This window comes from Aythya fuligula, chromosome 26 (assembly GCF_009819795.1).
Source record: "Aythya fuligula isolate bAytFul2 chromosome 26, bAytFul2.pri, whole genome shotgun sequence".
Lineage (NCBI taxonomy): Eukaryota > Metazoa > Chordata > Aves > Anseriformes > Anatidae > Aythya > Aythya fuligula.
Genome location: NC_045584.1, coordinates 1,947,136 through 1,970,939, shown reverse-complemented (window position 1 = coordinate 1,970,939; position 23,804 = coordinate 1,947,136). Strand labels below are relative to the sequence as shown.

The 23,804-nt window shown below is 56.4% G+C and overlaps 4 protein-coding genes across 4 annotated transcripts; 2 read left to right on the top strand and 2 right to left on the bottom strand.

Annotated features, from left to right (window-relative positions):
* Nucleotides 1–959: 959 nt before the first annotated feature.
* On the bottom strand, nucleotides 960–4,341 carry LOC116499095 (ectoderm-neural cortex protein 1-like). Its single transcript, XM_032203710.1, has one exon. The coding sequence runs from the start codon at nucleotides 4,299–4,301 to the stop codon at nucleotides 2,532–2,534; it is 1,770 nt and encodes a 589-aa protein (XP_032059601.1). The 5' UTR covers nucleotides 4,302–4,341; the 3' UTR covers nucleotides 960–2,531.
* A 1,998-nt stretch (nucleotides 4,342–6,339) lies between these two features.
* PEX11G (peroxisomal biogenesis factor 11 gamma) lies at nucleotides 6,340–8,455 on the bottom strand. Its single transcript, XM_032203928.1, has 5 exons — nucleotides 8,321–8,455; nucleotides 8,058–8,246; nucleotides 7,794–7,972; nucleotides 7,609–7,659; nucleotides 6,340–7,485 (listed from the first exon to the last, which is right to left on the bottom strand). Exons 1-5 carry the CDS (start codon nucleotides 8,453–8,455, stop codon nucleotides 7,260–7,262), a joined length of 780 nt encoding a protein of 259 aa, XP_032059819.1. The 3' UTR covers nucleotides 6,340–7,259.
* Nucleotides 8,456–8,505: 50 nt separating this feature from the next.
* TEX45 (testis expressed 45) lies at nucleotides 8,506–12,394 on the top strand. Its single transcript, XM_032203927.1, has 8 exons — nucleotides 8,506–9,034; nucleotides 9,523–9,620; nucleotides 9,804–9,898; nucleotides 9,991–10,106; nucleotides 10,452–10,567; nucleotides 10,803–11,001; nucleotides 11,704–11,789; nucleotides 12,206–12,394. Exons 1-8 carry the CDS (start codon nucleotides 8,506–8,508, stop codon nucleotides 12,392–12,394), a joined length of 1,428 nt encoding a protein of 475 aa, XP_032059818.1.
* A 6,440-nt stretch (nucleotides 12,395–18,834) lies between these two features.
* Nucleotides 18,835–23,564, top strand: ARRDC2 (arrestin domain containing 2). Its single transcript, XM_032203670.1, has 8 exons — nucleotides 18,835–19,114; nucleotides 19,755–19,821; nucleotides 19,968–20,115; nucleotides 20,459–20,561; nucleotides 20,848–21,104; nucleotides 21,454–21,613; nucleotides 21,876–22,027; nucleotides 22,131–23,564. Exons 1-8 carry the CDS (start codon nucleotides 18,838–18,840, stop codon nucleotides 22,182–22,184), a joined length of 1,218 nt encoding a protein of 405 aa, XP_032059561.1. The 5' UTR covers nucleotides 18,835–18,837; the 3' UTR covers nucleotides 22,185–23,564.
* The last annotated feature ends 240 nt before the right edge of the window (nucleotides 23,565–23,804 follow it).

Here is a 23,804-nt window from a genome sequence, read left to right as displayed (position 1 = left end):
TAGATGTCATAAAGGTGAAGCAGCTCCCAGCAGTTATAGGAAAGGTGCTTCCTGCTGGTCTCCAGTCCCAGCTCTGTCCTGTTCTGTGACTTTCCCCTGCCTGCACTTGCATGTGTGAGCCACAGCCGGGCTGGAGCTGCCCCACACCGCAGCTGCTGCATGGGGTGCTCCAGGCTGGCTTTGTAGGGCCGGCTGTGGGTTCGTCTCCCTGCAGGCTGTTGGCCGAGCTTCCCGTGGGGTCGAGGCAGCCCAGCAGGAGTGAAGGGGAAAAAGCCCAGCCTGGGGGCTGAAAAGAGCAGAGGCATCAGCAAAGAGGATGGAGGTGAAGTCGTTTTATCTTCTTCAGCCACCACGAAGAGGGCGGCTTTTCCTTCCAGTCGTGCCAGTTCTTGCCCACACTAGCAGCTAGGGATGGCTGTGACGTTGATTTATTTAACTCTGCCTGAAATTGAATAATTGCTCACAAACCATGCTTCTGTGGCGAGACATTTGGTTGCACCTTCAGTGCCTATTTCCTCTGGCCATGCTGATTCCTCTGCCTCACACCGCCCACCTTTAGTAGAGCTATTCCTTCCTGCTGCTGCCCCACAATTGCCTGCAGCAGGCCCAGAGCAGGCAGCACCCTGGGAGAGAAGTGGCAGCTCTTTCCTCTGTGCTTTTGGGCAGCGAGGAAACCAGCTCCACTGAGGATGAGCAGGTGAGGGCAGAGAATAGCTGAAACTTTGGAGTTTTAAACAGGTTTGTGGTCCTTCAAAGCAGGAAGGCAGTATGAGAGGTGAGCTTTTCTTTGTCCTGTGTTTGTCCTGTTATCCCTCTCCTGCAGATTAAGGCTTGGACTCTCCCTCAAAGAGCACTCCCTCAAGCAGGGAGTGCTCTTTGCTAATTTTACTAAACATTTATGTCCAGTGTGGGCTAGGAGAATTTGCAGATTAAGCATACAGAACAGGCAAGGGACACAGTGAGTTTTATTCAGATTTATTAAAGAAAGTCCAGGCTAAGTAATAAACACACACAACTGCTGTATAAAAAAAAATATATAAATGTACAGAACTAGCCCATGGGCAAAGTACTGTCACGTGTTAAGACATCTCAGGCAACTGCCTCTGGTGCTGACTGCCTTCCAAGTCACAGCTATCACACAGCAGCACAGCCCAGAGCCCACTGCCAGTTACTTAAGAGCTTCCTTTGTCCTTTCCAGTAAAAATATCACTTAAAATATTAAAAGAAAGAAGTACAAAACAATCCTCTGGCTCCCAGTCAGAGATCACGAGTGAGCAGACAACTTGGAAACCTTGTGCCCTCTCAAGGGACAGCACAAGCTGCCAGTCCACAGGGGCCCCTCTGTGCTTGTCCCCTCCCTGATCTGAACGAAGGGGATTTACAGAAGCGGTTCAGAGCCAAAGCTGCGCTGCCCTGAGCCCTGCTGCTGCTAATGAGATCTGTAAAAGGGCTGGCATCCAGGAGAGTTCAGATTGCTGGGTAGCAGGGAGGCACTCCTACTGCCCGTGTCTTCTGTCTGGGTCCTTGGCGAGGTACAACTGGCAAAATCAGGTGTGAAGAGAGCACTGAGACGTGCGCACTAAACACAAGAATGCTCCCCAGGGCTCAAAACCAAGAGAAATCTGCTATTGTGGAATGACTACTGCTTCTTCCCCTCTGCAGCCAAGAATTTTCTAGAGGTGTTACAGATTATCTTATTAAACAAGTTGGTTCAGTTAGCAGATCTCTTGCAAGGGGAAAAAAAAAAAGCCGGGGATCTGTGATTCACTGGCATCTTTTCTGCCAAAAGTATCTAGGAAGGTTTAATTCCAGTTGCAAACTTTTAAAAAAAGTTAATTGCTGAGTAGCAGGAAAGAAATGGCTTAAAGGGGACACCAGAGAGTAATTAGACGTGGAGAAACCCTATGTTTATATGTAGACAGGGCTTGTTTTACAGATGCAATTACCAGCCATCCTGGGACTAAATCCCAGCTATAATCTTGTTCTGGCACCAGCTCATAGCCCTCGTGTCCCACAAGACATTTGGGTGCCACTAGCAGATTAACTGTGGCACCAGGAGGAGGAAGCTGTGCTAAAAGCAGCAGCCAGCCCCTCGTGGCACCGCACCGTCTGCCCGAGCTCCCCCCAACAGCATGTGAACGCAGTGATCGTCTCAATGAGCTTTCTGTACTTTCTGTACCAGGGACACCCAATCCTGCTCGCAGCTAGCATTCCCCAAAATCTTTGCATAGGCCAAGACTCAGGGGAAGGACTAGGACGCCAGGTTAAGTGTCTTGTTATTTATACTAATCTTCTCCCCGCGGCATCTGAGCGTCTAAAAAGATGCTCTCTCTGGCAGGGTTTTGGATCTCAAACTACCAGCCTAGAAGCACATTTCTGGAGCCGCTGCCTGCATCGAGGCTGTTCTCTAGGACAACTCCAGCCAGGATCACGGCACATCTGCCCTTCAGAGTCTGACCCTCACGCAGCACAGAGTTAAGGAGCAGCTCTCCGTTGGCACGCAACCATTTACCTCCCAGCTTCTCCGCAGCTCAGGCAGAGAGGTACTTCCAGGTGCTGACGAAGGCGGTGGGGATCAGGGAGTAAGGCACCGTTGTAACACTGCTCCAGGTGTCGGACGAGGGGTCGTAACAGTCCAGCGTCTTGCAGCGCTGAGCCCCGCAGTAGCCCCCCACCACGTACAGCCTGTTGCCCGACGTAACAGCACGGCAGCTGATGCGCTTAGCGGTCACGTCCCCAAACTTGGACCACTGGAAGGTGTCACTGTGGAAGCGGTACGCGGAGCTGGCAGAGAACTCCGTGTCCCCCCCGATCACGATGATGTGGCTGCCCACCACCGCCGCGGCCGTGTAGCGCCAGGGCTGGGGGCAGCTGGCAGGCACTGTCCAGCGGTTCTGGCAGGGGTCGAAGCACTGCACCTTGGGCAGCTTCTCCTGGTTTGCGCTGGTGCCACCGAAAACAAACAGCTTCATCTTGGCCCCCACCACGGCGGCGTTGCTTACGCCCTCGCGGAGAGGGGCCACCAAGGACCATTTGTCCAGCTGGGGGTCGTAGTGTTCGACTTGCTTGAGAGAGACGGAGGGAGAGGCCGGGAAGGCGCCGCTCCCTGCCGTGTGACCCCCCACCACGTACAGACAGTTGTCCAGCTCAGCGGAGCCGTGGCCGAACCGCGCCACCAGCATGGGTGCAGCCTTCGCCCACTCGTCATGGAGGGTGTCGTAAACCCAGACATCCTTGGAGGCTCCGTTCTCGGAGCCTTTGCCACCCGTGATGTACACTTTGCACCCGATGGCGCAGGCGCTGCACTCCTTGCGGGGGCTTGGGATGTCAGCACGGGGAATGATCTCGCGGGTTTTATGATCCAGCATGTAAATCTTGTCGCACATGAAGGTCTGGCCACCGAGCAGCAGCAGGGCCTGGCTGACCTTGCGGGGCCGGGCACAGCACCCCGTGACAAGGCCGTCGTTCTGCAGGATCTTCATTTTGCATCGTACCGCGTCGGCCACGATCTCCTCCCCCAGCTTGTGGCTGGTCACCAGCTTCTCGCAGGCCACCTGCTTCCGCAGGTAGGACTCGGGGAGAAGAGCCAGGCGGACGGAGCGCAGCAGCTCCGGCAGAACTTCGTGGCGTCGGGGCAAATCGTACCGGATCCAGCCTATAACAGCTTCGTACACCAGGGTCTCGTCCTCTACCTCCAGCTCCTCGCTCTCCACCAGCTCGAGCAGCTTGTCTTTGGGCAGGCGGAGGAAATCTTCGGTCTTGCAGAGCGAGGTGAAGTTGGCCAACGCCATCCTCCAGGACAGCTCCAGCAGCCGCTCGCAGCAGTGAGCGTCGGACAGCAGCAGCATGTTCAGGCAGTTCCCCGGGTAGAGGTTCTTCTCCAGGAAGTCGGCCGAAGCATCCCGAATATCCTGGAACTGCAACATGTCCCCGGCCTCCAGCAAGGACTCCGCGTTCTCCTCGTTGATCAGCACGCGGGCCGAGTAAGCGTAGTCCAGCAGCAGCTCCAGCACCTCGGGATGGAGGGAGTCGTGGAAGTTGACCTCGGCGTCCCTGCTCTCCTTCAGGCCCCCGCTGAACATCGCGTCGAAGTAGCGGCTGCAGGAGGCCAGCACGGCGCGGTGGCAGTGGAAGGCCTGGTTCCCGGCGCGCAGCACCACGTCGGTGAAGAGGTGCCGCTTGCGGAGCAGGTTCAGGTGGGTGAGGAGGCTGTCGGCGTGGCCCGGCTTGTGGAAGAGCTGAATGTTCATGGAGCCGGAGCTCGAGCGGGATTTCCGGTTCTCGTGGCTGCTCACGGACATGGTGGGGAGGCTGCTCCGAGGCGGATAACCGGAGAGGGACCGGGGAAGAGAGGGGGGGTCAGCGGCGAGGCTCGGACACCTCCGGGTGCGGGGCGAGCCCCGCGGTGCTGCAGCTGAGCGGGGGCAGCGCGGTGCCCGGCGACCGGGGACCCCAACGGGGACGGAGCACGGGGCCTGCCGCGTCCTGAACGGGTGGCGCTGGGCAGTCCCGGTGCTCCCGGTGCTCCCCCTTCCCCCGGTGCCGCTCCTTACCGGGCTCAGCCCCAGAGCCGCCTCCGCCCGCCGCGCCCGCCGCCCCGCTACTGCCGCCGCGCCCCGCAGCCGCCGCGTGGCCGCCCCGCCGCAGGTCCCGCCCCCCCCGCGGCGGAGCAGCCAATCAGCGCCCGCCGGCGCCCGCGGCTCGTTCTTTGTGAATGAGAGCCCCGGGCCGGGCGCGCGCGTGCGCCACGCGTTAACCCTTTCCCTCCCGTCGCCTTCCTAGGTAGTAGGGTGGCGCCGGGCAGCGCTGCCCCCACCTCTCTCCCACCCCTGCACCCGCACCCTTGGGCCAGCAGCACCCCTCCCTTCCGCAGCAGGCTTCCAGCAAGCCCGGGGAGGGGAGCGGCACGCCAGATCTGCCAGCCATAAAGCGCGGCTGCGGCTTTGTTGGTTGTCGCCCTGCCATAAAGGGGCCATAAAGCAGGAGCCACGATTCTGAGCCGTTATCAGCCATCCGCGCTATCTGCTCGCGGCCTTTCGCATCGCGGCTTGCTGACAAAGTGAGGTCACGGCCGGAACGAACCATCCCTGCTCAGCAAATGTTTCCTGCGTGGGGCAAGGCAAGAGCTGAGTAGGGCTGAGGGATGTTAACAGCGAAAAGCAGCGGCAGGTTCCCTCCTGGGAATCAGTTCTGCCCTCGTTAGACCTCGTGCAAAAAAGATAAAGTCAGCTGCAGCAAGTGCTGCCACGGAGTCAGCAGCTAGCAGCCGCCACCAATAGGTGCTTAAACACTGTGGGTGATTTGGGAGCCAAACGGTTCAACAGGACAGCAGTAGGTTCAGACAGCCCCACACCCGAGAATCCTCCTGGGCTTTATTTAATGTCCACAGCTTAAAGCTGCGTGACAACACAAAGTGTATAACACAAGTGCACTTAAGCCAGTTTACAGCATCATTTCACTACATTAAAAGCATGATTTGTTTTTACTACTTCTGCATCAGAGGCGGTTTGCATAGGCACAGTTGTTTTGTGTTTTAAATCACTGTAACTGCACCTTGTCCCATGCTGAGCAGCACAGCATGTCCCGAAGGAGTGGTTTAACCAGGTTTCAAACGCACGCATACAGGATCTGACAGATCTAAAAAAAAAAAACTGCTATGTCACAGCTGGTGACATCTGAGGACAGGACTGAGCAACAGCCACAGCTGCCTGTAAGCAGCCGTGCCCAGGTGCTCCACCCGTTTTGAGGCAAGACCTGCAGTGTGATTACAGAAAGAGCCTTTTCCAGATAATAGCTGCCAGCAAGCTGAGTCGTGCTGCAAGCAAACACCTGCAAATCTGCCACCAACTCCTGAGTGAAGTCAGTAAGACACCCCCTGTGGCAGAACTGGCATTTAGCAGGGTGAAGGTCCAGATAAACAACCAAGCAGGGCAGCAAGGACAGGGCAAAGGATAAAGAGTATCAAGACCTTGCTATGCTCTTTGAACATCGGTAGCAGAGAGTTTCCCCTGTCCATGCCAAAAAATAAATAGCTAAACGTACTGGAAAGGTGGTCTGTGTGGAACTGAGGCACATGGAGCACAAACACTGCTCGGACTAAGCAGAACTGTTTTCAAAAGATGCAGCTATGTGAAAAGCTGAAGCAGTCAGGTGCTTTGAATTATTCTGCCAGAAGAAAGGCGGGTAGCAGATGGTCTCTGCCTGCCCTTGGGGGTGCTGCAGCTAACACAGCACAAACGTGTTTTGTTGCCTAGAAACAGTTTGGGGCTTTCTACAGCCAGATAAATAACATTTGTCTAGTTATCAAAAGTAACGATGACTCAAGGCCACTTTTGAAGCATTCATCTCATTTATTATTGGCACTGCTTAGAAATATGACTGTAAAACGCATTCTTGCATTGGTTTGACCAGTCCTTTCAAAAGTGATTAATAGATTTGTTTCTTTTTTTAAAAAGTCAGTTGGCTCTTACAGAGCTCGGTGGAAGAGCTCCACCCGGTGGCCTTCCACAAAGGCACAGCTGAAGCCTCTGCACTTTTTTTTGCATGTTCTGGTTTAACCGAGAAGTCTCAATTCACAGTATTTATTCATAAATGAGTAACAGAGGCTGGAAGAAAGCTTAGTAAGGCACTGCTTACAGCTGGTGTTTCTTTCCCGTATCACCTCTACAGAAACACAACTGTCATAAATTAAACAGCCCACAACCCAGCAGCCTCCCTCTGCCACCTGCTCCTCTTTGTGCTTTGGGCATCTGCTCTGAGCTCAAGCACCAAAATATCTGACAGAGAAGCTTCTGTGACAAAGGTCCCCTCCCTGGCTCAGATGAGGCACCAAGTGCTGAGCCTGGGGCTTGAACTCGCAGAATCCATCCCTGGGAAGTTTTGAGTAGAAGAACCGTGGCCATTTCTCCACCAAACACTGACTTTGTGCTCTTTTAAAGGAGAGAAGACCAGAGGATTGTGTTTGCCTTTTGAAGTACAGGTTGGAAGGATGGAAGTGAGTACAACTTTCTTCCTCTATGTCATCAACCCTATGAGATTTCTCAATTTTCAGAGGATTAACCTGAAAGATTTCTCTGATGAGGAGTTATAAAATGTGTTAAACATACATGATCCTCTCTGTAACAGGGACCTCGATTACAGTCTCAATTACAGGATGCACAGAATTACAATCATCGATAGCCAGGAAAGTTAAAATATACCCTGCCTCAATAAACGCATTTTTACCATGTAAAAACTGGACTCCAGAGGCTTAACATGGCTCATGCAGCTCCAGAATTACTCTCTCTAGATGCCTGGTAGATACCAATCAGGGAAGAGATGGTCCCCAGGAGTCCTACTAACCACGGCGGAAACTGCCCAGCCCAAAGAAATCCTGGTGGCAGCCAGTGGATGGCATTGGCGAGATCTGCCATGTTACTGATGATGCTCAGAACTTCACTCTTCACTTGGGCTTTCATTTTCTTTCGATCCTGTGGCGAAAATGTACTGTTGAAAGCAAGAATAGTGTTAGTAACAGCCCAGTGCGTAATAACAGTTAATGATGGCTCATAAATGAGAATAAAAATATTTGGGTTGAAACAGACGGAGAGCCAGGAAAAGAAATCCTACCGCTTCTGCTGCCTCAGCTTCTTTCTTAACTGGAACAAAACTCTCACAGATCTGAAAACAAACAGATTGAAAGTTATTTCTCCTGTAGCACGGAAGGGGAGAACTTTACTTTAGTGTTAACCTCATCCGTGAGCATCTCAGGGTAGAGGTGCCTTCGTTTCATCCCGCTCCCCAGCCGGCCTTACCGCAGGATGCCCAGGAGCAGGGACAAACCCCAGAGCCTGGTGCTCGCCTCCCACCACTTGCTCGAGCTGGCGGGGACGATGCCAGCGTCAGCCGCCCAGGCGACGTGCTCGCAGGGGTAGTAGAGCTGGTCGGCCACGTTGCAGAGCACCGAGAGCCCGCGCACCACCGCGTCCTCGTCCTGTGGGGAGCACGGCGGCCACACCTTAACACCCGTAGCCCATCCGGGGCTGCTCCCAGCACTCCCACCGCCACCCTGCGCTCACCTTGGGCCCCAACCCGTAGCCGTGGCTGTAGCTGAGCATGGCGAGGTCGTCGAAGAGCCGCAGGACGGTGCGGCAGTGGCTGAGCTGCGCTGACACGGCCAGGAGGCTGCCGGACAGCCCCGCTGCGGGGCTCTGCCGCCCTCCCAGCGCCCCGCCAGCCAGCTGGCAGCCATAGCAGAGAGCGCGGACCTGCGGGGGCACAGCCCGGTGAGGAACAACCGGGATCGGGCCCTGCCCGGCCCGGCCGCCCCCCCGCCACTCACCGCCCGGTCCCGGCCTCGGTAGGACTCGAGCGCGGCGACCAGGCCGCAGAGCCCCCCCGCCGCCGCCATGGCAACGCTTCCGGGTTGGGCCGCGCGGGGCAGGCCGGGAACATGGCGCAGCGCGGCCGTTGCCATGGTGACGAGGCCTAGTGGCTGCAAGGCTCCGTCGAGGCCTTCGTGAGGGGATGGCGGCTTCGTGCCCTCCCTCAGCCCCCAGCACGGGGGTTTCCGTCCCGCAGGGATCCCGCCTGCAGCTAGGAGCTGGTTGTAGAGTCCCCGAGGAGGCCGGTTGGCCGTTTTCTCACGTTCAGTTCCCCCCTTTCTGGGGGGTTCACCGGCCGGCGCCGGCCGCGCAGCCCCGCAGCGGGGATGTGCTGAACCAGAGGCTGGCTGTGGGCAGGGAGCTGTGCTCTGAGACGCGTCTCGCCTTTCCAGAGAAGCCCCTGGAGCCGGTCACCCCCATTGTGCCCCCAGCATCATGCGTCCGCATGCACGCGGACCCCCGCATCCAGGTCCTCACCTCAACGACAAGGGAGAACTACCCCTGTCCTGATGTCCCCCCCCAGAGACCTGCCCTTCCCAAAGCCCAGGAGTGGAGCGATAATGTTCTTTGTGGAGACAGAGAGAAAATAAGGCTCCCTCCGTCTGTCTACACCTTCTCATATCCAGCACACGAGATCCAGCCTGTTGCCAGGGCACGTCATGTGTACAGGGGTGAGTTGTCCTCACAGTCTAAAGGGCTGCGGGGATTTTTGGTGGCATGGCTCAGAGGCACGCTGCAAATAATTAAAGCTGTTACAACGATTTGGGTATTTTCCTTTCTGATTTCATAGCTGAATAAATCAACCTGATGCTCATAAAACAGGTTTATTTGTGCTAACTAGAGCCACTCACCAGCCAAGCTTTTCCTGCAGAGAACATCTTTGCTCACTGTAGCCTCAGATGTTGCAGTTCTCACACCAAACCTGCACCACTTCTGATGCACCACATCCACATTCTGCGATCCTGCAGTTCACCTTGTTGCAATCTGGTGTTCGTCCTTTTGCTGTTTAACTATACTAAATTTATTCAGGAGTATGAAAATGCTAAAAGAGCAGCTGCCTTGCAATTGCAGCTTCAATATCACGAATATTTCCTTACAGATGTAAATATAGCATTTTTAGAAATAACACCATTCATTTCCCCTTCTGGCTGTTTGGCAGGATGTCCTATTAAAGGGGATGGACGATCCTATTACCACACTTCTTATCAAGCACAGTTTAAAGGTGAATGGAGTCCACCTGTAAAGCCAAGTGAAAAGGTAACAATGAATTTGAGGAGGACCAGGACACAGTTAAAGGACATCACGTTGCCTTGTTGAATCCTGTACTGAAAGGGGTGTGATTTATGCATGTGAAAATCAGAGGGATGGAAAGGCAGAGATGGGAAACACGGGGATTGTGCTTTAAGCAGCAGTTCTGTAGCTCTGTTGGCTTCCCTTCAGCACATGTCTCGTATTAAATTTGGGGATCCAAGAAGCAGTGGATCTGTGAGTGAGCAGAAACATGCCTACACTGTTCCAGACAAGAGAAAGCACAGGTATTCAGTAGGATAGCCTGTCAGGCATCTCCAGGAGTTGGTCCTTCTGATGAACATTGCTATTTAAGCAGCTCATATCTGATATCTTGCAGGGTCTACGACAAGGAGCGTGCTGTGTTCCAGATCCACCACACAAACCTGCAGCTAGGGGATGGTTGCACCAGATTTTCCACGTCAACATCAGAGCTCTTCCCAGTACACAATCTAGGTAGGGTAAGTCTGTGACACAGAGACAACGCACAGACTGCTGCTGATGTTTATAACCAGCTGAACGGTGGGTTTTATTGCTTGTTCTTAATGATATAATTATAAAAAGATACAATACATGGATATTGTATGTATACAATTTTATATTTCTAATCTTTTATCATTTTTGTGTACTCAGTACCAGTATCCTCACTGTGAGGTTCAGTTTCATCCTCACCCTACTTCCCTGGCAGGTTAAATAGCTGTATTTATTCCTGTGCTTTATTGCATTTGGAGAAACTGCTGTAGCTATAAATCATGCAGAGGATGGAGTTTCTCTGACATCTTTCATTCTTGCCTTTGCCAGAGCCTGTAGCTGTTGCTCGTCCAAACAGAAATGCCTCCTCCATCCCCAGAGGCGACGAAGATCCTGAGAACCTTGCGCTAGCAAGAATGACTACGACGCAGTTCTTCTACCCAGAGGTCTGTTCCCAGCTTTGCAGGTGATTCTCTGGTGGAGAATCTCTCCTTTTTAATGCACACTCTTCTGGCACCTCCTTAGGCCAATATTGTCTCTTCTCCCCTTTCCACACTGGGTGGCAATCCTAGACTCTGGGCTGCATGAGTCTAATGTGAAAATCTACATGAGTAATGTGAAACAGGGCACCTCTCCCAGCTACAGCCTATTTCTGTTAAAGCCAGCTCTTGTGTTCTCTAGACTGGCAGGTGGAACTTCTCACCAAAGCCTGACTTGCAACTGCAGAAACATCAAAGCAGCATCTGCTTAGGAGCTGACCGTTCAGGCTCCTGTTACTTCAGCACAACGCAGCAGTCAGACTATCAGCCACCACACCAGACCCAGAGGGTGACAGGAGGCAAGAATCAACGTGGCAGCCACATCCCCTTCGACTACCACAGTAAGATTAAGTTGCTCAGACTGTCGTGGTGCTGGAAGTCTTGCTTACCCATCACCTTGATGCCTGTGCCAGCTGTAGTCATTCACTGTTATCATACAGCAATTGTTGGCATATTCAGATGGTGACATGAGTGATTTCTGGGACATGAACCAGTGGCTTGACCTTTCTCCCTTGCTATGTTTGTATTTTGAAGTTGCCTTGTTTTTGTACTCGGGGGAGGAAGGAAAGGATTTGAATCAAAAGCTTTTGCAACCTCAGGAAGAGATGCAGTTAGAGCTGGTCGTGGGAGGCATTAAGAAAATCCTCCTGGCATTGCCTCCTCTTTCTGGTGGCCAGTATTCTGCAGCTGAGAGAGGTCCCTTCACACCATGTATCTGTTTTTAATCCATTTGTTTTACTAGATGTGGAACAGATCACAGCAGCAACTGCTGTTTTCATTGGACACATAACTACTAGATGGAATGATATTCCTGTATCTTCCATGTGATTTTCTTAATTTATCTCCTCACTCTGAGAACTGTCTGACTGCAGTTGTATGCTGGCCAAAGGTTTTCAGTGAAGTGCTGACTGCAAAGTCTGTCTTTGCCTCTCGTTAGTGGAAATGCATGCAGATCTGTGACTGCAAGTCAAACTGCAACGTTTTCTGATGTTGCTTCCTAATTTACTGGCTTGAATTTTCTTTCTACTTCAATCTGTGAGCAGATGAAAGTCCTGTCACAACCACGCAGGCCATGCTGGTCCCACACAGACAGCAGAAACGACAACTCTCTGAAGACATGCTACAGCAGGTACAGCATTAATAGGCTTGCATTTACCACGGGCAGGTTAGGGAAGCAGGATTACACAAAGCGAAGCTGTAGCCGCCCCATTAACATCATCAGATTTGATGTGTGCTCTTGAGCCATTTAAAATGGGACAGTCATGCATCAAATCCTGTCTGTATCCAGTCTTTAGAAAACGCGCTCTGGGGAGCAGAGTTGGAGCTGAGAAAATCTTTGAAGGGAGGGGAGGGACAGGTGACTAAGACCTAAGCCAAGGGAGGGGAACGCTGGAGGGAGGGGGAAGGTGCTTTTGGTCCTCCCAGAGGATCAGAAGGGGAAAATCTCAGGCATAAATTAGCATGTCCAGAAGTGTCCAGTCAGGGTAATGTCTGCCTCTTCCCCAGCTCTGTGCCCCCACACTGAAAGCCCTTCTGTCTCCTCAGATGAAATGCTCACACTTGGTGCTACCCTGGAGGGCGCAGGACCTCTTCAGCACAGAGCAGAAGGATGCGTTCACACCTAAGTACAGAGGCCCAGCAGAAATCCAAACGGGAGACTCCCAAGTGAGCCGTGTCCCACTGGGGACCCTGAAAGGATACTGCCCCCGAAGGAAGGTGGTCTTTGCACCATGATGTTCCCCCTTTCTCGCTGACTGCCCGGGACTTCCTGCGCTATCGACTGCCTCTGTGTTGTTTTACCTAGCTCTTCTGGTGCCCTGCTTTTGGCCCACCTGTGTGTTATTACAGGTAACATTTATTTCAAGAGTTGAATGAGGACACAAAGTGTTGTGACAACAAGAATAAACATCTGGGGATCAGCCCAAAGATATGGGTGACACATTTCTGTGGGTTGCAAGACCCACAGAGTGCCTCCGGGCAGGTGCTGGGGCAGGAGGGAGCAGGTGGGGTAGGGGAAGCTCAGAGGAAGGGCAAGAGATCAGAGGCACTGTCAGGGCTGTATGTGGGCTGGAATCTTCCCTTGTTATCTGTTTAGATTTTGGTGTCAAGGCCTGAAACCAAAGGTCAGTGAACAGTAGGACAGAGAGGTAGCCCTCCCCAGCTTATGATGAGTGGGCTGTTTTCCTAGCGACGAGCAGTGTATTTTTGTTGAGTTGATAGCTCACGTGGATTTCCTGAATGCTGAGCTTGCACTAACTCTGTTTGGGCTGTAGATATTTTGAAGCTGGATCCGTGTGGGGCGGTCAGCTCCCTCCCCTGGGAGGCCAAGTGAGCAGGGTCAGCTGGTGCCTTGTCACAGCTGCCACTTCACAAGCTCGTCTTGGCCTTTTGATGCAGACAGACTTGATTCATGTGTGCTGCAAACCAACACCGAAGCATTCGAGCAGGCATTACTGAATCATTTCCAATCGCTGCGTTCTGTACGTAAGCAGGGGCTGGGCCCACAAACCCCTTGTGTTTTCCTCTTGGGATTTGACTCTGCTTCTCTTGGGAAAGGGACGTTCTGTGCTCCACACGTACTTCACAGAAGCTGCACACTCAAGCCTTGCAAATTCCCACAGGCACCTCACATCGGTGTCTTACACCGGTAGGTTGCAAACACCTCGATTCAAACGCCTAGATTGCATCACTTGGTGTAGTAACAGGGACTCGCATATGCCACGGGTCTGCCCCATAGCTTTTACGTGACCCTGAGGTGGCATTGCCACCAACTGCACTACTGCAGGAACAGCCGTGGGTCACTGGGGTTGTTACGTGGTGAACATCAGCCTTGTGGTGGTCCCAGCTGGCTGGGGAGCTGCTGCTGGGAGGACCCTGGGGTTGTTTACTTTTTTTTTTTCACGTGGATTTTGATGCAATTTCAGACACAGAAAGCAAAGCTGGCTTTTGGGGAAAGGGCCTTGGCTTTCTAAACCCCTCTCCATCCACTTCCAGAAACGCCTCAGGGATGCCTGAATTTGGGAAGGCCGAACAGCCTTTCTGTGCTCCCCCCAGTGACATGAAAGCTGCCAGCGCGGCTGGTGCTGCGTGACAGCTCCCTGCGGACGGAGCCACCAGCACGTACCAGTGGCACATCAACAGCGTCTGTGACTCAGAGATAAGACAACGTCTGACGTTGTTGCTTCTTCGGCTTAAAAACGCGTCACTCGCCTCCACGGCCCCCTCCTCGGCGCTGCACCAGCCTCGCACACGGGGTCAGCACTAAAACATCACCATAAAACGGGGTCTCAGTCCGACCTTGGCAGAGCTAGGCCTGTAGGGCTAGGCCTGTAGGGGCAGGGATAAATAGGGATTTCGGGACAGCCTTTGCTCTTTCTCCCCTTCCCTGGAGGGCCGCAGTGGTGCCCGTCCCGCTTGCCCAAAGTGGGGACAGCCTCGTGGAGCTGCCCGGATCATCAGGGGCAGCAGCGATGCAGCCCCTCAGGCGTGTGAGGAGTTTGGTGGTGGAGCTGGAGGACGGGCGAGTGTGGGGTGCCTACGGCAGCGGGGAGCTGCTGCACGGCCGCGTGCGGCTGGAGCTGCGCGGTGCCCTGCGGCTGCGGGCGCTGGAGGTGTGCGCTCGCGGCCGCGCTTTCGTGCACTGGCTGGAGAGCCACAGCGTGGGGCTCAACACCGTCTACCACGACTACACGGCCTTCCAGACCTTCCTGTACCGCCGCTGCCAGCTCATCCCCGGTAAGGCTGGGGCTCGGGGGTGGTTCTGTGCTAAAAGGTGTTGGGTTGGGACCCCCGTGGGCTGCAGGCACCCCCTCTGGGCAGGTCTCCACCCTTCCCGTGAAGGTCGGTGCCACCTGCAAGCAGCAGCATCCCTCTCGGCCTCTGCCAAGGGTTTCTTTGCTGCTGGTTTCGGGGGGGGGCGGTGAGCACGAAAGGGTTGTGGCTTTTGTTCTGTTTGCACAGGGAAGTGCAAATAGAAGTGTCTGTTCACAAGCGTGGAAAGAGCACTTAGTCGCTCAGTAAATATTTGTTTCCAGTTTTCTGATGCTGGAACCGCATGCCCAGCTGGCATGTTGCTTGGACCTACTGCATGAGGACAAGCCACCTGAATTATTTGCCTAGTTGGGATGAAATGCTCCAGAGCCAAGGGATATGGGACGTCGCAGCTGTCCATCCGCTCCTTAACTCTGCCTTACGAAAGCGCTTGTCTTTTATCCTCCCCCACAATGGCATTGTTACAGCCGTGGCTCTGTGCTTCCCCTCCTCCCCTTTCCGATGCCATTTTATTGCCTGTCCTGCTTGGTGTCCGAGGGTGCCTAATGCTACGTACTGAGGGCATGTCGTTGTGCTGGAGCCCAGCTGGCAAACGTAGAGCTTGCAGGAGCGATGGCAGCTGCTGCTCTGGAGGTGTTCTTGCCCCTAGACTGCACTTTAGGGCCATATTCCCCTTTTCTGGATGACTGTGCCTAGCCACCTGCTCCAAACACCTGCATTACTCCCGAGTTTCTGTCTTTTTGGCAGCGGCCCTTCTGCGCTGTGCCTAAGGATGGCCCCTTGGCAGCTGCGAGTGCGTTAAGCGGCCTGATGACAATTAAGGATGTGGGAGAAGCCCGCGCCCTGAACTCCAGTGGAGAAGATCCTGAGTGGTCATCACACTGTTTGGATGGTGGCTGCCTTAGCTGTAAGGGTATAGGGTGAGTTTGATTCCCCGTTATCCCTGCAGTGGATTTCTTTAGAGAAGCCACGAGCTGCCGCGAGCATGTTTGCACTCTGCTGCGAGGACTGGGTATTATCCAAGCCCCCGGAGCCGGCTGGAGGAGGGCGCTTAGCCAAGGGCTGGAGGAATTACAGGAGCTGCTTGGCCTTGCCAGCACCCTGCGCTCCCGTAGCTCGGAGCTAATGGCTTCTGGCCCTCGCCTGCTGCGTGGGGAGAGTTTAAGTGGGCTCCGTGGGGAGCAGGGAGGCTCGCCAGAACTTGCGGGCTGTGATTTTATCCTCTGTGTTCACCGAGTGATTCCTTCTCTCCTTTGTGAGAGGGACACGGGCCTGTGATCACAGGAGTGCTTTAAGGAGGCTGTGGGTTGGGGAGAAGCGCTGCTCTGCGGCCAAAATCCCTTCCTGTGGATCCCACTGGGCTCCTGCTCCGTCCCCCCCGTCACCGGTGGCAGCGTGAGGACGTTCCTGGGGTCGGCTAGCGAGAGGCTGGTGAAAACGTGCCATCATCTGCAGGCCCTGTGACTGCTCCCTTGTTGCTTCTCGATGAGATCAACTGTGTCTGCGTGGTGTTTAAAAAATGCAGGTTTTGTCATGGTAACAAGGCAGTGCAGAGGAGGGAAGCCAGGCGGAGATAAGCGCCCTCCGCTCTGCTCTCCACTCAGCTGTGACTTTATCTGCAGTTTCCTAGCAGGGTGGTGAGGGCTGGCACGGGGGTGCTGTGCTTCGAGACGTGAGAAGGGGTGGAAGAAGGATGTTCGGACTGCGTTTCAGGGCCATTGAATGTATATTGTGTAAACAGGGCACAGGAAGAGAGGAGAAGATAGGGCTTTCATGGGCAAAGCCAAGGCCCTGGCTGCTGCTGTATGAGGTGCTGTGAGAGGGGTCTGGGAGCTGCTGACCCCGGCTGCTGGGCAGAGCCCTGCGTGGCTCCAGAGCCATCGGGGAGCAGTATCAGGGTCCCCAGGGTGAGCTGGGGAAGGAGAAGCTCCTTAAGAACCACTGCCAGCTTCTGCTGGAGCTAATTTCAGCCTGGCCAGACTCTAGATGGGGCTGATGAGTTGGAGATGGCTCCTGCCTGCAGCCCGGCTGCCTTTCAGCCGGTTGTGGGCACGAAAAGCCCTGTGAGCTGGTTGTGACCCTGGGCCTTGCAGCCCTAGGTCTTTGGGGAGAGGAGAGACCCCTCCACCGCCACCCCAACCCCTGGTGCTGTGGGTCCCGGGCAGGTCGCAGCGGGGCTTCGCAGCCTCGCGAGCGGCGGTGGCTGCGGCACGGGAGGGAGGTTTGCAGAGATTCGCATCCCGTGGGCGACGGCTGAGTCACAGGCTGGGGGCTGCGAGCTGACGGGCTGCAGCAGGGATGAGAAAAGCACAGGACGGAGCCGCCTCGGCCCCACTGCAGCTCCAGGACCCCCCCCACCAGGACCCACACGGCCTCCGGTGCCACCGTGCATCGCGGCGGGGACACCGGGCGCCTTCCCGGGGCTGCCGTCACCGCCTGAGTCCTGCCGTGCCGTGCCTTCCTTCCTCCTTCCCCGTTGCTGTCGGGCTCCCCTCGCAGTGTTTGCTCTGATTCATGTTTGCTCGTGGCAGCAAACGGGCACGTACGTAAAACAAAACGCGGTCCCCTTCCCTCGCGGGGGAGGCAGACGTTTCCAGTCTGCCTTTGGAGGCAGCTAAAGCGTTGCGAGGCTCCAGCCCAGCTCATTTTCAGGGGCTGAGATCAACCCGGTTCAGCACAGCGGGACTTGCCCAACACGGCTGGGAGCAACTCGAAAATCCTCAAGGCTTTCGCAGCCAAATGCTGAGTAACATTTTAATGCCTGCCTGTTTTGTCTTATCCCAGGCCCGTGCCCGGGGTGGAGAGCTCTGCTGCTTCGCAAATGTGACAATCATGATTAAAGTGGAAGCTTCTGAGGCTGAGTTAACCCTTTTGGAGGGGGCACGGGCCACTTTCTGCCCCACTTCTCCCTTTTACAGCATCTCTGGGTGCTGCTAATGGTGGCGTCCGTGCCAAGAACCAACAGCTCCCCGTTTTCATGCCTTTACCCCCACCGAGCACCAGCAGCAGATGCTGATGACGGAGCGAGACCCCTGCGCTGCCCACGCAGATATAACTTGTCGCCGAATTTTGGAGCAGCCCCACACAAACCCCAGCACGAGCTGGTGGAGAACCAGCGCTTCCCTGGTTAAAAGGCGCGGGGAAAGATGCATTGCTCACTGTGTAATTGCACAAGCTGAATGGGAGCCAGTACTTCATTTCTTAGAAATAAGCGAAGCGATGTCCCAGACCAGCTTTCCCTTCACCGCCAGTTGGCCCGGCCCTGCCGTGCGAGGAGCCGAGATCCAGTTGCAGCCTGTTCTGACCCCTGGGAATGGCTCTTGGGAAAGACGTGAGCGCGTCTGTGTGCGGCGCCCGGCGCTGCGGGAACGGGACGGGAAGGCGCTGCCGCTCCGAGGCGCGCTGATCGAGGGGGGTGAGGAACCCCCCGGTCACAGCCGCCGGCTGCGAGCCTGAGAACGAGGAGTTCTGGGGTGTGTGGGGTCAGGGACACGGCCGTGATGGGAGCCAGAAGCCTTCCTCACGCGGGGACAGCAGCACCGCAGCAGAGAGGGGCTGATGTACGGGGGGCAAACGCCGAGCTCACACACGGGTCTTCTGCGGGGTCCCTGCGGGGCTGGCGGCTCAGCCCCCATCCTCACCGCGTCCTGCCCCGTCCCTGCTTCATCCTGCACCATCCCTTCCTCATCCTGCCCCATCTCCAACCCATCCTGGCCCCGTCTTTGCTTCATCCTGCCCTATTCCTTCCCCATCCTGCCCCATCCCCAACCCATCCCACCCCGTTCTACCCCATCCCTGCTTCATCCTGCTCTCTCTCTTCCTCATCCTGCCCCATCCCACCCCATCCTGCCCTATCCCCAACCCACCCTACCCCATCCCCGACCCATCCTGCCCTATCCTGCCCTATCCCACCCCATCCTACCCCATCCCCACTCCATCCCTGACCCATTCTGCCCCATTTTTCCCTCATCCTACCCCATCCCCACCCCGTCCCCGACCCACCCTGCCCCATTTCTTCCTCACCCTGCCCTATCCCACCCCATCCTGCCCTATCCCACCCCATCCCCACCCCATCCCCGACCCATCCTACCCCATTTCTTCCCCATCCCACCCCACCCCCGCCACCAGCCGAAGCCTTGGACACCCTTCGGCCACCCTTCGGCCACCCCAGCCCCGCAACCTCCGAGGTGCCGAGCTTTGGGGAGCCCCCATCCCACCGAGGTGTGTGTGTGGGGAGGGGGGACACGGAGGGCTGGCGGCCACCCTTTGCCTCCTCCCCCTTGTTTTTCAGCACCCTCCGGGGCCGCCCCGTCCCGCCCCATCGGGGGCCGCCCCCGGGCGCGCCGGGCACTTAAAAAGCGGAGCTGCGGGGCGGTGAGGTTAGGAGCCGGAGCCGCCATCTCGCCATGCTTTTCGATCGGCTCAAACGTTTCGCCATCGTGCTGGAGGGTGCGGAGCGAGGGGCTCCGGCCGCTTTCAGCCCCGGGCAAGCGGTGGCCGGCCGGGTGCTGCTGGAGCTGGCGGCGGCGGCGAAGCTCGGGGCGCTCCGGTTGCGGGCGATCGGTGCTGCTCGAGTCCACTGGACCGAGTCCCGCAGCGCCGGCTCCAGCACCGCCTACACGCAGAGTTACAGCGACCAGGTGGAGTTCCTCAGCCACCGAGACACGCTGCTGGCCCCGCCAGGTACCGCGGGGGTCGAGCTGAGATGGGGGGGGGGGAGTTGGGGCTGGGGGCTCCGGGGTTAGGGTGAGGGTTGGGGTTAGGGTTAGGGTTGCAGCCCGGCTCTTGGGGAGCTGGGGACACCCGATTGGGGACACCCGATTGGGGACACCCGATTGGGGACACCCGATTGGGGACACCCCATTTGGTGTCCCCCCCTTCTCTAATCCCACCCCTGGTGGAGAAGCAGCCCCAGGGAGCTGCATTCTCCAGAGCCCCAGGGGTCCCAGCCAGCCCCACCGAGCACGGTGGGGTGCAGCCCTGCAGGGCACAGGGTGCTCGGCCACCCTCCTTAGCTCCAAGTGCCCAAGCTGCCGTTCTGGGCAGCCACAGGGTGAAGCAGAGCCCACCCGGGCAGCCCCTGGCTCCCCAAGGCACTGCACGCACAGGGGTGTGCGGAGAGCAGAGCCCGGTGCCCGCGGGACGTGCCTGGCCGCGGGTCACAGCTGTGTTGTTGTTGCTGCTGCTGCAGTTTAACCCCGGCAGAAATATTCCAGCAGTGTCGTGCTGCTCCTTCCCTGCCTGCACTGCTCCGTCACCCATTTGCTCGGGGAGGAAGTCCTGCAGATGCGAGATAATCGTCTTCAATCTGTTTTGCCCACAGACAATGGTGAAGTCACCGTCCTGCAGGCAGGAAGGCACGAGTTCCCCTTCACTTTCCAGCTCCCGGAGTAAGTTCGTGTTTTTTGTTGCCTTAATGTAAAGGGGAAGAGGAGCTGCTCGGTGTGTGACACAGGTCCTGGGGAGGGCGGACGGGGCACCTCGGAGCTGAACCTTTCAGCAGAGCCCTCCTGAATTGCTCCCTGCTTGTACACAGGACCCTGGCTACCTCCTTCGAGGGAAAGCACGGCAGCGTGCGCTACTGGGTGAAAGCCAAGCTGCACAGACCCTGGTCGACGGTGAAGAAGGTGAAGAAGGAGTTCACCGTGATCGAACCCATCGACATCAACACGCCTGCGCTGCTGGTGAGCTCCCCCTGCTCCGCCTCGGGGCTGCAGCGTCTAAAGCTTGGCCAGTGCCTAAAGTGAGCTTGTCAAACGTGTCACGGGCCTGATGTCCAGAGGGAATGTTTGTCCCCTGTGACTCGTGCCCTCCAGCACTACCTGGGCTGGGCCCCGAGGAGCACGGAGGTCATCTGTGCCTCCTGTTTTTTTGGGAACTGAAATGCATTGCGAAAGCATCTTGCATAAGATTCCTAGGAACTTGCTGATGCTCCCCGAGCAGGTTGTCAGCGCCAGGGAGGTGTTCGCTTTGTCTTTCATCCTTTCTTTCCAAATAGCTCAAATATGTCCCTTTATTTTTTTCCAGGCTCCGCAGGCAGGTGCTAAGGAGAAACTTGCTCGTGCCTGGTACTGTAATCGTGGCCAGGTTTCTGTGACTGCCAAGATAGACCGAAAAGGCTACACCCCAGGTGAGCACCCCACCGTGCTGGCGTCCTTCAACTTCTGCGGGCCCTGGGGTAAACCTTGGTGGGAGAGGATTTGGGCTCACCGCGAGCTGGGCTCTTGCCTTCTGGCACAAAATTAGAGAGCATTAGGGCACGCACCTGATGCGAGCGGCCTCCTCGGGACACGCTCCCGCTAGACGAAGCCTTGTGCCAGCCAGCAGGACGAGCCCTTGGTGATCCTGTGCAGGAATTCCTCGGGCAGGACCGGGCTCTGTCTCCCCTCCTCCAACACGCACGTCTCTTTTGGCAGGTGAGGTCATCCCTATCTTTGCTGAGATCGACAACTGCACGAGCCGGGCGGTGGTGCCCAAGGCGGCCATCATCCAGACTCAAACCTTCATTGCTCGGGGCACCAAGAAGCAGAAGAAGTCGGTGGTCACCAGCATCGTTGGTGACTCCATCGCGGCGGGGAAGCGGGAAGTGTGGCACGGGCGGGCGCTGAAGATCCCACCGGTGGGGCCGTCCATCCTCCAGTGCCGCATCATCCAAGTGGAATATTCCCTGAAGGTGAGGGACCTGGCGGGGACCAGTGTAGAAGGTTCAGCTCCCGGTTGTGCTCCCCGTCTCACCAGAGCTGTGCTCATCGTGGGTGCTGGTGCTGAGCATTTTGGGGCTGGTGACCTGTGTGAGGTCTCGGGTTCCTCCCGTGCAGCTGTGGCTGCGCTCCCCATGGCATGCAGGGGGTGAGGGCTTGTGCTGGAGTGTTCACATCTCCCTCTGCTTCCCACCACAAGAATTCCCTTCTGGAATTCCCTTCTGGCCAGCTTGAGCTGGTGCTCTGGGGAAGAAAGATCCGCCCCTCTGGATTGGGGAAACACCAACAGCTAAGTTTCCCTCTTGCCTCCTGTCTCTGCAGGTTTGCGTGGATATTCCTGGGACGTCCAAGCTGCTCCTCGAGCTGCCGCTTGTCATCGGAACAATCCCGCTGCACCCGTTCGGGAGCCGCACGTCCAGCGTCAGCAGCCAGTACAGCATCAACCTGGACTGGCTGAGCACCATCCCCGAGCAGCCAGAGGGTGAGCATCTCCCTGGGGTCTGCCTGGGTGCTGCAAACCCCCCTGGTCAAGCCCCTCGTGATAGAGGGGGGCAGAGCAAGTTCTCAGCCTTGCCCCTTGCTCCAGGACTAGCTTTTGCTTTTTTTTTACTTAATTTTTCAGTTGTGGGTTCCCTCTGAACTGGTGCCATTTACCCAGAACTGGGAGGGTTTGGGAAATAGTGAATTAGAAGCCGTTTTACCTGCATGTTCTGGTCCCTGATGGCTTTTTTTCCTCTCTTCAGCTCCCCCTGAATACTCGTCAGTCGTCTCCAGCCCGGAGGCTGAGCAGAGCCTGGCTCCGCCGTGCCCCAGCGAACTGGGCGGTGTCCTGGAAGGTCCCTTCTTCGCCTACATCCAGGAGTTTCGCTTCCGACCACCTCCACTGTATTCAGAGGTAACAAATCCCCCAGCTCTGCGGACCTGGCCTTGGGAGTTGGAGGGAGATGGGGGGGATGTGACCACTGCCGGGGTTCCTGACTTTAAATTCGGCTTTGCAGATTGATCCAAACCCACCGTCAGACAACATCCGTCCACGCTGCATGACCTGCTGAGAGAAGCACCTCGGATGTGACTGACAGTGTGACAACCCGTCGGGTTGAAAGCTTGCACCCTCGCAGCCCTTCGGTCTGGGAACGGCGCCCGAGCGGCGGCTGAGCGACCAGAGCTGCAGCGCTGAGACCCCGTCCGTGATCGCTGCCCTCCGTGCTCCTGCCGTGACTGTCCCACGGGCTGACACCGAGCTGCAGGGCTGGCTGGTGGCGTGGACTCGTGCGTGGTAGGGAGAGCACGTGTGAAACCCTGCGGTGTGAGCAGCTAGGTGGGACGCAGAGGGTTAATCACCGCCCCAGCATTTTGGGGTTCGGATGGGACATTCGGCACGAGCCAAGATTGCACTCACCTTGTCTGCAGTGGCTGTGCTCTGGCAACTCCTGTCACGGAAAACAGGAGCTTGGAGGTATTTTTTCAGGATTATTAGAGAATATTTTATAATCTTGTGCTGAGTTCATCCCGTGGTGGTGCGGGTGCAGCCCTTCTCCGGCAGTAGCTCACCAGGGCTGCAGTGTCCTAAGAAAGTAACAGGCCTTTTTCTGGCCAGATGAAGCAGAGCCTTTGTCCGCTGCTGAGAAATGTTGCCACGAGCCTGGTGATGCCTGCAGGGGGAATGGTTTGAGCTGCCTCAACAGCCTGGCCAAAAATGTAAAGACTTCCAAGGATTATTGTCAGGGCGGAGGACTGGGGGGATGAATTTGTTTCCAAAGCAGCAGAGTGTGGTGGCCTTTTGGTGCCACTTACCAAGAATGTGGAAGCTGCTTCCTGCGTGCTGGCCTGAAACCTGCACCATGTGCTGCTGCCTCCCCCCAGGCTGGGGCTGAAAACCAGCCCCCCGCCTGCAGTGCCACCACTGGGGGGTCTTTCTGGGCTCCGTGGTGGCCAAGAAAACGAGAAAGAAGTCTGCTCCGAGGCTGGCAGCAGCCACAAAAGCTGATGGGAGATGTGGAGCTGAAATGAGCCCTCCAGGGCCCAGAGACCTGCTCAGGAGGGGCCTGATCCTGTGCCCGCAGAGGGGCCGGCAGCCCCGGCACGGTGAGGAAGGCCCAGCAGCAATTTGTGCTGCTGCTGTGGGAGCCGGGTGCTGCAAGGTGCCTGCTGGGGCTGACCCCACACCCTCTGGCACCATCTGGGCAGGGTTTGGGGGCTGGGGACCTTTGCATTCCCTCTCTGAGACAACCCCGATGAGCGCCCACGGGGCTCCATGAGGAGCCAAAGCCAGGCGTGCCTCAGCCTCTGTGCTGGGACCACGCTCGGCTCACTGGGGCTTGCTCAGAGGACTTTTTTTTTTGTATCTGTGAACACTTTTATAACGACCACTCTTGTCTGATATTGTTCCTTTTGTACAACTTTCATTGGGGGATTTTTGTTTGAAATAAATTCTTCACACCCAGCTCTCGCGTGGCTCTTACACGGTGGATGTTTTTCTGTTGTGCTGTTCCTGCTGGACCCACTCTGCCTGTGCTTCCCCGGCTCCTGTGGCAGCTGGGGGGTGTCGCAGGTGAGCAGGAGTGCTCTGACCCTCACCACATCGCCCCGGGGGACCCAGCTCCATCCCACTACCGGTATTAACTGGCCTACTGGTATTAACTGGGTCAGGCAGTCAGCGCTGCCCTCCAGCA

Excerpts from the sequence above, each read along its gene's own strand:
- TEX45 (XM_032203927.1), top strand. The coding sequence starts at position 8,506 with ATGGCGGCTTCGTGCCCTCCCTCAGCCCCCAGCACGGGGGTTTCCGTC. Across the intron at positions 10,568-10,802 it reads CGCAGTTCTTCTACCCAGAG|ACTGGCAGGTGGAACTTCTC; the intron begins GTCTGTTCCCAG and ends TGTGTTCTCTAG. Across the intron at positions 11,002-11,703 it reads CATCCCCTTCGACTACCACA|ATGAAAGTCCTGTCACAACC; the intron begins GTAAGATTAAGT and ends ATCTGTGAGCAG.
- LOC116499095 (XM_032203710.1), bottom strand. The coding sequence starts at position 4,301 with ATGTCCGTGAGCAGCCACGAGAACCGGAAATCCCGCTCGAGCTCCGGC.
- PEX11G (XM_032203928.1), bottom strand. The coding sequence starts at position 8,455 with ATGGCAACGGCCGCGCTGCGCCATGTTCCCGGCCTGCCCCGCGCGGCC. Across the intron at positions 8,247-8,320 it reads ACCGAGGCCGGGACCGGGCG|GTCCGCGCTCTCTGCTATGG; the intron begins GTGAGTGGCGGG and ends GTGCCCCCGCAG. Across the intron at positions 7,486-7,608 it reads AAGCTGAGGCAGCAGAAGCG|TACATTTTCGCCACAGGATC; the intron begins GTAGGATTTCTT and ends TGCTTTCAACAG.
- ARRDC2 (XM_032203670.1), top strand. The coding sequence starts at position 18,838 with ATGCTTTTCGATCGGCTCAAACGTTTCGCCATCGTGCTGGAGGGTGCG. Across the intron at positions 19,115-19,754 it reads CACGCTGCTGGCCCCGCCAG|ACAATGGTGAAGTCACCGTC; the intron begins GTACCGCGGGGG and ends TTTTGCCCACAG. Across the intron at positions 21,105-21,453 it reads AAGTGGAATATTCCCTGAAG|GTTTGCGTGGATATTCCTGG; the intron begins GTGAGGGACCTG and ends CTGTCTCTGCAG.